This window comes from Drosophila takahashii, chromosome 3R, assembly GCF_030179915.1.
Source record: "Drosophila takahashii strain IR98-3 E-12201 chromosome 3R, DtakHiC1v2, whole genome shotgun sequence".
In the NCBI taxonomy this organism is placed as follows: domain Eukaryota; kingdom Metazoa; phylum Arthropoda; class Insecta; order Diptera; family Drosophilidae; genus Drosophila; species Drosophila takahashii.
The window spans coordinates 21584877-21599013 of record NC_091681.1 but is presented as its reverse complement, the minus strand read 5'-3'; the positions used below and the strand labels follow the sequence as shown (position 1 = coordinate 21599013).

Genomic DNA, 14137 nt, shown 5'->3' with positions numbered 1-14137 from the left:
CTCCGCGGGGCCAGCCACCCGGGCCAAATTAATTCATGTTTTGGCCAGGCCGTCGATAACTTTGGCCGCGCATATTCATGCCATCTCCATGCCATCCCATCCAGCCAGGCTGGAATCGAAACAGGTTCGCTGGCTCGGGCCACTCGGAAAAAATGGGTCAATCTTTCAGAACAAGTGTCAGGTTCTGGTGCAACCCACAAAAGATGAGGTTTTCATCTCGACTCCTTTCTGCCAACGCAAAACTGGGCCAGGCGATCTGTTCTAGTTCGATTCGGGGGATTTAGCAGATAGATGAGTCCATGGAATACCATTTACCGTAAACGGCCTGGCTCCTTGCGTGCTATGACCCATTTGAGATCGGACTTTGTCAATCCCAAGTCGCCTGTCTGCCAGCCAGGTGCTGAACTGGATTTGACAGCCATTGGGGACATTTGGAAAGCATTTTAAGATGGGATTACACCCGTTGAATAACTATTTTATAGAAATTGTCTCATTACGAAGTAGGTTGAGTAATCTCCGATGTGCTAATCTGATGCATTGGCAGATGCTGCAAGACAGCTTTATTAAATCAGCTTACAATTAATTTTAAACATGTTCTATTGAGGCTATTGACTGGATTAAGCGGTTAAGTTCCAGAGTTGTGTTAACAGTTTTTCTTACTGTCATTTTTGCCACTTTCTGAAAAAAACCAAAGAAAGGATGCTGTATATACATTGGGTCGTCAACCTTTAATCCATAAATCCTTATAATTTTCCGTTTAAGGAAAAGGGGGCAATAATATAAATTGATAAATTTCGAATAATTAATTTTACTACGATTAAAATAATAAGAATTTTATTATCTTTCCTTTTTCTCTCCTCTAATTTTGATTAAAAATAGCAACTTATCCAACGACTTCCTGTTTCTTCGTTAAAAGTCAGATTTTCAAGGAGAAACCATGATTGTTTTCTATCCGGAAAATGGACAAAATGGCAGCACTGTTAGCAGCCATAATATTTTCCCAATATGCAAAAAAGTATGCTATCAAAATTCAGTCCACCAAAAGAGCTTCATGTAAAAGTGGGGTATAAAAACTCAGAGTCTTACTTTCCAAATTATATTTAGAAAAATATACAATGTTATTTCTTAAGTATACAGACAAAGTATTAATAATGTAAACAGTTTTAACATATTTTTGGTCAATTACGATTTAAGATTTTATACACTTCATTTTACGTATTTGGTTTGAGTGAATACCTATTACTAAGCGGGGAAAACTTGGTGGCCGGTGGCAGGGTGCGACTTTAATTGATTTAAATCTAAACTCGATGTTTAGGGCCAAATGAGGTTACTAAAATACTAACAGTTGCAGTTATTGATTGGTTCGATTTCATGTTAGTCCCAGATTCTCTCGTTTAATTTGCATAGCTAACTAGATCTACATAATTACAGACAGTGTACACTAAAAACCCCGGGGTCCTAGGATTGCGCAAAGAGGATCCCGAAAAGGATGATCAGTAGAAGAAAAACTATCAAAGGACTTGTCGTGGTGAGGCCTCCACTTGCTCCGCCCGTCGCCGAGCGGTACTCGTCCTCCGGCAGATACTCCCGGATGTGTCGCGTCTGGTTCATCATCCAGTAGAAGGCGCGCATGTTGCCCAGTCGCTTCAGCTCATCCCCCACATCGTTCCGGATCTTAGCATTGTACTCGTTCAGCAGCCGCTTCTCCGCCGCACTGAGCAGCGTGCTGTCGATCAGCTTGGGCTCGTAGGGCACCATGGTGACGTCCTGGAATGCAAGGAAGTGTGCTCCGCTGGGATGCGTGTGTCCGGTGTCCACCACCTCGAGCACGTTCTTCAGCCGCACGCCGAAGTCATTGCGCTTATAGTAGCCAGATTCTGCGGGTAAATATTTGATTAGGTTCAATAATAATAGATAATTCTAATAATAACTCACCGCTGGAGAAGAAGTAGCCCTGCTTGAAGTGGAAGCTGCTGTTCTTGCCATAGGCAACTGATATAGGAGCTGTTTGGAAGGAGAAAACCCTCTAAAATCAATCAAATCAAGAGACATAACTACTCACGTTCCTCCACGGAACTAAAGGATCCAATGCCGTGGCCCGTGGCCTGCGGATAGTCCGTCATGTCCTTCCACACCATGCTGCGCACCAGGGCGTCCACCTCGGATGGCTTCAGATCCGAGGGAAACTTGAGCTGTGCCAGGTGCAGAATCCCAGCCAGCACACTCGTGTACGCCTTTTTCATCTCGTGCGTGGGTTCGCCAAAGATGAAAGTCCTCGAAACATCGGTGGTGCCCTCCAGATACTGACCACCCGACTCGATGACCAGCAGGCTCTGGTCGGAGACCTCGATGTTGGTCACGTTGCTGGAGATGTAGTAGGGCAGGGCGGAGTGCTCGCCATAGGCGACCACCGTTCGCAGGGACAGACCCTTGGCGTGCTTCTGCGAGAGCCGCCACAGCTCCACCTCGTACTTGATCTTCTCCTCGGTCCACTGCTCCGTGTGGAACCGCGTCTCCATGTTGCTCATCGCCTCGCAAATGGCCGCTCCATCCCGGATGTGTGCCCTCCTCATTCCGGCCTGCTCCTCGGAATTCTTCTGCGCCCGCATAAAGATAATGGGTGAGATCTCCCAAACGACGATTTTCCCGGGCATCGAGGTGTATATCGCCTCCGAGGCGCCCAGATCTTGGACACAGGGTGCGGAGACCAGGACTCGTTTCCAGATCTGAGCATACGTGCGGATGTCACTCCAAATCTGATTGTACTCTTTAATCCTGCAGGGATCATACAGAATAATTCAGGAATTTAGAAGCCTTTGAAAGAATATCTACTTACTTGACACAATCTTCATTGAAGCAGTCGGTGCGCAGATGAAGATCAATGCCCAGACTGATCTTGGCGTGGTCCACATAGAAGAATATATCATCCTGGCTGACAATAGCGTAGGACTGTGAAGGGAAGATATATTTAATTTTAATTTAATTTAATTTATTTTGGTTTTTATCCCAGTGGGATATTTGTAATATTTGTAGAGTAGGTTTAGATAGGTGTTTTTACCTTCACCACTGGCGTGTAGGGAATGTCTGAGCCCCGGATGTTCAGCAGGTAGGCCACCTCGGTCAGCGAGGTGACCACCATGGCATCGCAACCCAGGTGGGCCAGTCGCCTCCGCAGCTCCTTGACCTTGTCCTGCCAATTCTCGCCGTTGAACCGCTTCTCGTGCACCTGGATCACCTGGTTGCGTGGCACTTCTGGCCGCTCGTTGCCCCAAATGTGATCCACCAGATTGGTATTGATCTTGACCAGCTTGAGGAGCTTATCGTCTAGCTCACGCTCCCACTGGATCCACAGGGCGTGGGGCACCAGGTGAGGATCGGCGCCCACCCTTTGGTCGACGTGAATGTGACTCCCCAGCCAATCGGCCACAGTCACGTTCCCGCTGGTCAGATAGATCTCCCAGTCGCATTCCAGTTCTCCATCAGCCTGCTGGGCATAGCGGTTCTCCAGCCAAATGGCTGCTCCACCACTGGTCACCGCGGCGAAAGCCCGGACTCCTGTGTAGCCGGAAAGGTAGCGTAATCTCTGATCCCGAGACGCCACCTCCTGGTTGAGATGCTCGTCCGTGGAGGGCAGTATGTAGCCGTGGATCTCGGGACCCTGCAGAGTGGCCCTAATCAGCATTTGTTCGCGCATCGCCAGCAGGCGATTGTGGTAGGCGCTCATGGGCTGGATCTGCTAGAAAAAACAGATGGGTCAATAAAGAGATATATCCACTCATCGCAGCCAAACTCACATGTTTGCCCTTGCGGTACTGGCAAATCTCCCGGTGATAGCCTTTTGGTTTCTCGGCGGCCACGAAGCCCACGACTGCAAAAAACAAACAAATCCAACAAGGCCATAAAAAACGAAACGAAATATTTGCGAGTCGTAAAAGATGTTGATAAATAAAATTTAAATTGTTGCCATTAGTATCTGAATTCGTTATGCTTATTTGTTAATGGCCAAACTAGCGGTCCGAAAATAGCAGCAAGTGCGTCACGGTAGCGGGACAAATTTCCCACGCTCGTTAAACGGCCATGCGACGCGCTCTCCTCGTTAGCCTGACTTTTTCTTATAGTATGGTTAAATATATAAAGATATTCGCCCAAGTGAGACATAGCATCCCCGCAGTGACAGGCTGAAATTTCGCTTGAATTACACTTTCAATGGACCACCTGCTTGCAACCTCCCAAGTTGAGTCAACGCTGCGTATGCGTAATGGAAGTTCTGCTCGACTCGGTGTGGGTTTCCAATTGAACCATATAGCAAGGCAGTTGCTCGGTGATTGGGATGTCAAAGCAGAAAGACAGACCAGCTGACAAGTGAGTGAACGAATGCCAGCATCCCGGCCAACTTTTCAGGCGCAATTTGTCAAAGTTTTGTGAAAATTCTTAAAAAAAACAACGTATGCGAATGTTTGCCATATGGACCGAGAAAGAAGTACATATATTCAATTGATTTATTAAGCCACAACCGGCAACATGGTAGGCCAAAAATTAAAAACGAAAATATACATTCGAGTTTCATTGAAGGTATAAGGATTATGGAATACAGCATGCCATTTAGGTTGTAAAACATTTAAAAATTGCCAATAAAAATAAATGGTCGACAATATGATAGGGCAAAAATTAAAGTAGATATTTACATTCAAGTTCAATTCAAGGTATAGAAGTTTTGAAATAATATTAAGAGATATTTTAATGTTTCCTTTTAGAATAGTTTTTACCATTAAAATAAACTATTTTCAAGAGCATTCCATCTTCGCCATTACTGAATCAGAAATATTTTCTTGTTTATCTTTCTGCTTTTGTTTAAGTGGAAATATTTAGGAATTAATTTTCTTGTTAATAGCCACATACTCATCTCTGCGAAATTAGTTTATGTGATTTAAAGGGAAAATACGATAAAAAACCGAAAGGCGGCGGGATGACAGGCAAACATCCAGTTGACACAGCTGACTTTGCATTTGTAAAAATAAACATTATGCCATTTGGCGATCGCATACTTTAATGACGCACTGTGTCGGGGGGGAATTCTAATTCAAATCGAAGGCTAAAACGGAAGGGGGGTAAAAGGAATTCAAGTTCCTGGGGCCATGTGCGAAACATTTATTCATTTTTCGTTTACCCAACTGGCCAAAAATACCGTAAATCGATCAAAAGTCCATAAAATCAGCATCGGCATCGGTCCGCCTTAAAATAACATACTAATAGTGGAAGTACTCACCCAGCAAGATGCTCAGCGCCAAGCGCCAAATCCATTTGGCTGTCGTCATTGTTTTTATTTGCACTTAAAATTTCCCGCGATTTACTAGTCCGTAGTCCCGAGGTCCCGTAGTCCGTGGAACTTGGCCCGAAAGTGAGGCGATTGTTTGTGTTTGCCCGAATTGGCTTTTCCTGCCTTCTGCACTTTTGCGTTGCGAATTGCTGCGTTTCCGAGGGGCTCCTTTTCTTTTTATTTCGGGTAAACAAATCAAACGGTTGCAATTAATGATCTGAGTTGGTGGCGAGATCGTCGGAATGCTAAGGGAATGGGAATTTTCTAATGGCCAATTGTCTGAGCGATGCACTTTTCCGGTTAATGACCGGAACGTGGCACATGTTGCACCTAGCTGGCAGTTCGGGGTGGAGTTGCATATATATATGTGCAAAGTACATATGCCAATCTAAAGCCAAAGCCAAAGGGTGATGGCCTCGCCCGGCGCTTTCTTCTAATTGATATGCCGTGCACCGTCTGACCAACTTGTGGTCCCTGGGGTAATAACTCATCTGCTGGCGACATATGTATAAATAGCCATGATATCAGCCCGCTTAGGAATTTATAACTTCCGCTAGTCGCGGGACGCTTTTGAATTCGGTTCTTCTTTTATGGAAAGCCCACCAATTTGGCAACTATTCTGTTTCGGCCTGTGTTCTGTAGCTTAACCAAATCTATTTAATTGCCGCCTTAATTAACCAAGCGTAAAGGCAGGCAAAGCCGAACGAATCAAGCCCATCATGCTGGAAATGAGCAACCAAAGTCGGAAAAGAGTGGGTGGCTGGGGATTCCGAAGTTCCGAACTCTAATACCAAACCTATAGGGCACCTAAAAAAGGGCAGCAAATTAAAAACTGGTTGCCAAACGCACAGATGGCAGTGAAAACTGATTGATCGAGTGATTGAGAAACATCCCAAGTCAACGCGTGCTAAGCTGTCAATAAAACAACTTTATTTGTTTTGTCAATTGTTTCGTGTGCCATTTCTATGCCAAAGCAATTTCCATTAACATATATTTCCAAATGACCAAGAAATAGTTTTAATTTCGATGTCGTCTCACTCATTTAATTTTCAATTGACCGATTGAAAAACAATTTCGCCGCCTGGGCGTTACTCGACCATTATAGTAGAGGTAATTTGTGGCTGCTACCATTGTACGGTTTGCTATTTTATTGTCAGGGTATTGGCGACAGATATGGCGAATCAAACGCCCCACATCCCATTCCCATTCACTTATGCATGTGGTAAAAATAGTACAACCCACAAAAGCCCCTCCAGCCACCGCAATGAATATGGCTTGCGAAAGGCCATTGAAAGGCATCGGAAATAATGGCATTAAATAAAAGTTAAGCAAATTTGTTGGCAAGTTGTGGGCGCTCGTCATCGACATTCGAACTACATGCTATGTACTTAGTATGTGAAAGTGGCAAGTGTCCCTGTAATCCGCCTCCGGCTGGCAATTATACGCTTGACTTTGGCACCAAAACCAGATGATGCTCTAGTTATCGCATGTTTCAATTTGCATGTGCTGCCAAGTCGCAGATGAGCGGGCGGAATGGGGTTCATAATGTGCATACAGTGCCAACTGGCCGGCTGCCCTTGGTTCTTGGTTATATCACTTATATCACTATATGTTACTAGTTGGTCTAGTATGTTAATAGGAAAAACACGCCGATGGGATGCAACACCTGCCCGCAAAGTTATATTCGGCCTTTTGTTTACGTTTCTAATTGGGGAACATTTCGTTTTCGGAATTGGGAGCGAGGTGGTCTCATTTGTTTTCTTCCCAAACAAATGCAGCGCCTTTCATTTCGATTTCACTGCCGTCGCGGTCACGGCAAGAAGCCGCTGACTCACACAGAGAACATGGCTAGGAAGGATTGCCAAAAAATAAATCACAAGAACCCCCGCCAGCATATACATAGATCTGCTTGTTTATATCACTCGCTATATGTATGTTAGTTGGGTGATTCTGAATCAAATCTTTAGTTTGCGCCAATGCACACCTTGAGCGTCACGAAGCGCCAGAAAGTGGATAATTTGAAATATTTTATTCACGGCACTTGCAGAAGAGAATGCACATTAATAACATGCCGACCACGGCGCGTATGGGTGACGTGCTGACAACGTTGCGTATACGCAGCGTATATCACCAAGTTTGCACAGCTGTCCGAAATAGCAGCGGAATTTCAGAAGCATCTACCTTTGGCGGTTTCAAAAGACGAGCACACACACACGGTTCTATCTTGTATCTTATTTTTTTTTTGGGAACTATAAACCGAAGAAGGAGCGAATTCCCAGCGAACCGCACGCGTGCAAAGCAACAAGCAAACTGAAAAACTTTTTGATGTTGCTATTTTGTTTTTTCGAAATGTGTGGCAGATGAAAAAAAGCCCTGGCACACACCCACAGAGTGAGCAAAAGCGAGAGAGAGAGGGAGAAGCAGAGCGAGTCTATGCATGCATAGACTGTTTAATCGGGAAAATAATTGCTTGGGGAAAAGGCGGAGGAAATGCGGCGGAAAAGCGGAGGAAAGGCGGAACAGCTGAGCGAAAGGCGCGTGAGCGGGAGCTTTAGCGTTAGACGCTCGCCAGACAAAAGTCCGGAAGAAAATGGGAAAAGTCTCCTCTGCTCGGCGGTCTCAGCTGCAGCACAGTGGTCGCCCATCCATTGATTCTCATGCAATCTAATCCCGGCCATTACAATGGACTTGTGGCAACTTTGTGCGGCTTACATTTCATCCAGCCAAGTGGAGCACACAAATGACTTCGTTGAGCTCTGGCTCTCCATGGAGTTTTGAGTTTGGCAATTGACTCTTTTCGATGGAATCGAATCGATAAAATGATGCTGTCAATTGGTATTTTATTGCTTTTAAATTGATTGCTTAGAAAAAAAAGGGTGACGGAAACCGAAGACCACTGTGCGGGCGATTGCATAATCCCGCGTAAACAAATACACATACGAATTGATGGGATGAGCTCTTAATCTGGAAATCACTTTGTTTATTTCATTCGGTCACGAAGCGAGTGCCTTTTCATTTTCTGCTCATTAAGCTCATTTACACACAGCGACAGCCACTCGATTTTCCGATGAAAAGCGGAGCGATGGCTTCTGAAAAACATGGGAGTGCCGAGTGGCGGGTGGGAGTTCAATATGCTCTTATTTATTATGTTGCAAGCTAGCAGTAATCTCGCCGCTCTCTCTGCCACTCTGCTCTCGGATCGGCCTGCTCTCGATTTATTATTAACTAATTAAAAATCCACTTTGAAGCGCGCCGCCAAGTGGCAAATGAGCTTTTGATCAATACGCCTCACAAGCAATTAGGCGTGCGGGTGCCATGGGCTTGTGACTTCTACGTAGTTTAGCAGTAAATCATTTCTGGTTAACCTCTATGAAGTCTAATCTTGGGGTTTAGTAGGTGAACTGCACTCAAAGCAATCACACATCGGTCTTATGCATAATTCAACAGTTTTCCGAAGGTTTTTCCCACCCCAACACAAATGTACATGAGGTAAAAAACTATCAAAGAAATGTATCTAAACTGTGTAAGTGATGCCTAATTAGGGTTTGTACTTTAAACAACCATGGAAGTTAGCAGAAAACAAGTTTTTGCTAGTTGACCATCACTTACATAGTTAATATACATTTAAAAGACTTTTGACAAAAACAGCTTCTTCACTTTGCATTTATCACCATGTCAAAACGTTAATAAGTTTTTGCAAAAAATGTTCAACTTAAGTGGACAAACATGGTTAGTAACCAGTTACCCATACTAAAAACATTTTGGTTTCAATCTTAATTCCACTTCCTTCATTGTTTCTAATAACATTTGTGGATCCAGGATTATTTAGTTATCTCATGTCTTAGATACTCAATTTTTTTGATTAGCTCAAATGCAACCAACAATTTTTGCAACATTAAATCAAAATGAATGTTTTTTTTTTGTAGTGTAATATTACCCATAATCCCATAATCACTCTACAAGTTTTACCAATCGAAAATATTTATTCTGACTTCTCATCAGACTCAATAAAAATGTGCTTAACTCTAAAGAAAGTGTCTAAATATAAATATTTTTGTCGAACTTTTGCAAAATCTTAGGGGCTAAGGTGCATTTAAAATTAAACAGTATGGCAAATGATTTCGTTTCGATTCGATATTTCGTTTGATTTGCTTGCAGCTGCTCTCAGTCAACAATTTGGAAACCAAAATTAATAGCCAGCCGGAGGAGCAGGCCGAAGTCACCTTCGCAATCTCTCAAGTTAATAAATATTTACAGGGCACCATTTATCATGGGGATCAGATGGTGCTGAGCGAGTCTACAGGCATTCGTCGGTCTCCTCGTTGCCCATGGGCAAAATGACGGGCGTCGAGAGATCCACATCAAGCAGCTTCATCTGGACATTGTCCTCGTCCTGGACATCCTTGCCCAGGCGCTGTTCCTGCATCTCAATGTCCAGGGTGCCATGTTGTCGCTGGAAAGAGACGACGAAGATCACCAGGGAGGCCACGATGAAGATCACTGCGGTGCCGGAGCAGAGGGCTATGATCAGGGTGGATCGGTAGTTCGAGGGTCCCGAGAGCTGGGCCGAATGCTCGTCCGCCGAGTTGCTATCGAAGGTCTGGCCAGCATCGTGGGGTGGATAGGAGACCAGGGGAGTGGCGGTGCTGTCGTCGGAAGCGGACTTGGCCTCATCCGCAACGGGCTGCTTTTCCTCCGAGGAATCATTTGTGTCTATTACGGTTTTCTCAGTAGGTTTTTCATTTGATTCCTCGCTGTCTTTCTCTTCAATGGGTTCAACTAAAACCTTTGGTGAGCTCTCCTCTTTCACTGCCTCCTCAGTGGACTTCACCTCATGATTGGCCTCTGAAGATGTCTGTATTGTGAGTTCTTTAAGATCGACCTTTTGAACTGAAACCTTTTCCTTTGGTTCCTCTTCTTCTATCTTGGCCACTTCTGTGACTGCCTCCTCAGTTGTATCGGCAACTTCGGGCTGTATATCATCTGGATCTGCGGCCTCCACACTTGCTCCATTCGAAGGAGTGATTCCCTCTACTTGGGCCTCCATTTCTGCCTTGGCCTCGGCTTCCACCTTCTTCTCGATCTCCTCATTTGGCTCCACAACGGATTTAGTGGTCTCCAAAGGAGCTGCTGTAGTTGAAGTTTTGGTTGGCACCTCATCGCCTTCAATTGTGTTTTCATTGATCTCATTCAGGTCGTCATCGTGCTCCTCAAACTTGCGTTCTTCGCGAACAGTTGGAGTTTCCTCAGAAGGCAGAATCGCTTCAACTGATTCCTCGGCCACCTCGGGGGCAACTTCAATGGGAAGTGGGTCTTCCACACCCTGTTTCTTGGTCACTTGGTGCTTGGGCTCCTCATACACTGGCACCGGAGTGCTGTCCTCCTCGCCCTCCAATCCCTCGTGCTCCTGTTCCAGGGCCAACAGATTGGTTTTGGTGATGGGCTGTTCGGTGATGGCTCGATCTTCGTTGAGGATCACGGAAACCAGATCACTGGTCACATTGGGCAGGGGTCGGATGTGGCTTTCCAGTTGCTCACTGGACATGGCAATGTTGTCAGTGACTGCTTCTGGATCAGCTTGATCCTCCGGCTCCTCATCTTGGCTGGGTTTGTTTTCTTCAACAGCATCAAGAGTTTTTGGCTCCCGAGAGCTTTGGACTGCAAGTTGAACAATTTATTAGATTACATTAAATTATTAAATTAATATATATTTAACTCACAGTCACTGTGATTTTCGAGCGCAGCTTCTGCGGCCTTTTGAACATCCTCGATAATTGGTTCCACCGGAGATGGGGCATCTTCCACCTCACTGTTTACGTCATTTTTGATATCCTGTTCCAGGGTTCCGCCGTAAACCGATACGAAATTGTCTGTGGACTCAACAGGATCAGCAGGTGTAGCTTCCACTTCTTTGGGTTCTTCAGGCTGAGCAGGAGTTGTTGCATTCTGGATCGCGGGTTCTGGTGAACTCTCTTCCAACTGGATAGGAAGTATCGTGGTGGGTTCTTCTACGTCTTCGACCTCTGGAGGCAAGGATGTTGACTCGACTAAAACAATAAAACGAGGTAAGATGTTAATTATTTTGTAATTTTAATTAAATATTTTAAAAGATATCATGAATGTTACAGCCATTTACTCAATGCACAAACCATGTTTAAATGTAATGTAGAAATGTATAAGAAGCAAATGCAACGTCAAATGTCAAAAGAGGCGTGTAAAATGGGAGTATCTAAAAGTATGCAGTGAAAAACGATTGAAGCCTTTTTAGAAAAATGTATCCTAAAGATTTTCTGTGATACCTTAGTAAATTTATATTTAAAATCTATTTTGTGGAAGCATAATTTATAAAAATCAATTGAAAGATAAACATTTTCACTTGGATTAAAATAATTTATTATAAAAGGATTTCTTTGGTAATAACGGGGACCTGAAGTCACCTTTTTTTCTTATGAAGGTACCATTTTCATAAAAACATTCGAAAACAGCGTCTCAAAACCTTTAAGATTCTTGAGTATTCATTAGGGTGCAGCGTTTTTGATAGCACAACTTTAAAGCGATGACTAGGCTCGGCTTTCTCCCCACAAATTGAGAACACGTCGCGAGTACTTAAGCAGAAATGGAAATAGGCATGGAAAATATTAAAAGCTTCTCCCAAACTTTCCCCGAAAATATCAAAATGCATTTAAAGGCGGAAATTAATAAAATGTATTTTCGAACGATGATTATAGAGGGACCGCTACATTGATAAACTTCCCATTTAACGCGCTAATAAACAAATATTACAGTCATATTAGACCGAAGTGCCATTAGGCCTTTTCGATGGGTTCTTTATGGGCCCGACTGGTCGATTGGCTGTCTGTCGTCAGGCAACATCGATACGACTACGGCCCATTCATAGCCGCATCTATCTAGCTATTATCGCTGTCATCAGTGCACATTTTCTCACACATTCATTCACAACTGGGTCCCAGGTTCCTCCGCCTCCTCCTGGTAGCCAAACGCAACATGATCAACCCGAATTCTCCTCCGGGGACGTACGTTCGCCCGCGCCCCATTACTCAAAATGCTCGGCCAGTGATTAAAATTCCGGGCACACACACCAGACACCACACACCAACGGCAACAAATCGAAATCGAGGAATCCCAAATTAGTAACCAAATAAACAAACCAACGAGACCGGGCAACCCGCCCAGCCTGTCGCATAGTGTGCCTATAAAGTAGCTGACTTATTTATGAGGGGACATCTATCCCATCCCAACCATTCTGGGTCGGAATCCCTAAGAAGATGCAACTCGTTTCGTGGAAAATCGGAATTATTAGATGCTCTGCATGAGATATGCATGGGCGGTCGGTCCATGCCCATTTCTCAGTCCCAATCCCTTGGGAACGAATGCCCAAGAACAACAAATAGATACAATAACACCAGAATGTGTCTTTGGGTCTTAAAATGGGACAAAGCATGCCGCACAAACGAAAACAAAGCGACGGCCAAATGAGGAAAATGGCATTTGGAGGAAAAATAGACGAAATCGATTTTCTTTTCGGTTGGCTACGCAGCTTGCCGCATTTGCAGTTGCCGATACAGATGCAGTGGCCCAATCCCAAACTCAAACCCAAATTAGGCCAGTGTCAGCTGTCAGTCCCTTTTTTTTGGTATGGGTGTGCCTTTGGAATTATGTTTTTGGTGTTTAAGTGAGAGAAATTACATGTCTAACACAAGGCAACATGGCAACATGCCATCTCATGATCAATGATCCTTTAATTTCGAGCTGGGTCCGTAGATAATTTAATAACTGATATGGGTTTGTTCACCCCGATTACTGCTTACTTGAGTGCCATTAAACTCTCCCCCGATCGCGGAATCATTAAACTCTCCCCCGAGTTTATCCCCCACTCCTTCCCAAAACGGAACCGATATCTTCGCCTTATCGCAGAGTTTGAACTGCGGTGACCGCCTCAATTGGCCTGTTACCAAACATTATTGAACTTTCGCACGCTGCCGGCGAGCATGAACTGCAGTTGCCGATGGGGGCATTTATATGACACCCAAGTGCCACCGTTTGTGTTTTTTATTGGGGAGGGTAGAGGGATTCGGGGAGCTCGGTGTCGCCCCTTCCGCGGCAGTGGCATAATTACGCTTGTTTTGAATTATGCCAAGCCAAAGCCGAAGCACAGAAAGCCCAACAAACGGGGAAAATCGCTATAAAACCATAATGCACCGCACCGCATCGCATCAGAAGATATAATATATAAGTATATAAGTCAAAGGCCTGATGCGACCGCAGCAGCCGCTGCCAGTGATTACGACAATCACGATGATGAAGACGACAATGCAGCCCCAGCCCATTCAATCCCATGGAGCGTTTTGCCTGGCGTGCCTGAGATGAGATATACCCACTATATTATAGATATACCAAATACTCACTTGGCTGAGCCGAGCACGAAGCCAGCAATACGACGAAGATCACGAAGATCCCCAGTTGAAGATGCAGCCTGTTCCTGGAGGAGCAGCTGCCGCGGCTCTTAGAAATACTGGCCATATTGAGTGACTGATTGATTAGGTTGTCGCTCCCAGTTTGACGGGCCCGAAATCAACTGGCCAACACGCACAGGCACACACAAACACACTGAGAAACACGGGATGCGCACAGATACTCGGATGTAGATAAAGAATACAGCTGCAGTTCTTCTCGAAAATTTTTCAGCTGTTGCTTCAACTTGGACTTGACTCCGGTTTCAGGGGTTTACCGATTACCAGACCTTCAGACGACCACGCACGACGACCGAACGCGTTGGCCACTCGCAAAGAACTAAAGTTG

At 44.7% G+C, this 14137-nt stretch overlaps 2 protein-coding genes across 7 annotated transcripts; both read right to left on the bottom strand.

The window, feature by feature from the left end:
- Positions 1-1082: 1082 nt before the first annotated feature.
- Positions 1083-7639, bottom strand: LOC108059576 (xaa-Pro aminopeptidase 2). 6 transcript variants are annotated; one of them, XM_070217356.1, is made up of 8 exons: positions 7499-7639; positions 5267-5562; positions 3795-3868; positions 3059-3736; positions 2837-2949; positions 2063-2775; positions 1936-2004; positions 1083-1877 (listed from the first exon to the last, which is right to left on the bottom strand). In XM_070217356.1, the coding sequence occupies exons 2-8, from the start codon at positions 5313-5315 to the stop codon at positions 1459-1461; spliced, it is 2115 nt and encodes a 704-aa protein (XP_070073457.1). In that variant the 5' UTR covers positions 5316-5562; positions 7499-7639; the 3' UTR covers positions 1083-1458. The 6 variants fall into 6 exon arrangements, with proteins under 6 accessions (XP_070073457.1, XP_070073458.1, XP_070073459.1 ...); XM_070217357.1 differs by having other exon boundaries at positions 5267-5490; XM_070217358.1 differs by having other exon boundaries at positions 5267-5485.
- Positions 7640-9271: 1632 nt separating this feature from the next.
- Positions 9272-14137, bottom strand: Dtg (Dpp target gene). The gene is made up of 3 exons (XM_070216949.1): positions 13744-14137; positions 11038-11364; positions 9272-10975 (listed from the first exon to the last, which is right to left on the bottom strand). Exons 1-3 carry the CDS (start codon positions 13856-13858, stop codon positions 9615-9617), a joined length of 1803 nt encoding a protein of 600 aa, XP_070073050.1. The 5' UTR covers positions 13859-14137; the 3' UTR covers positions 9272-9614.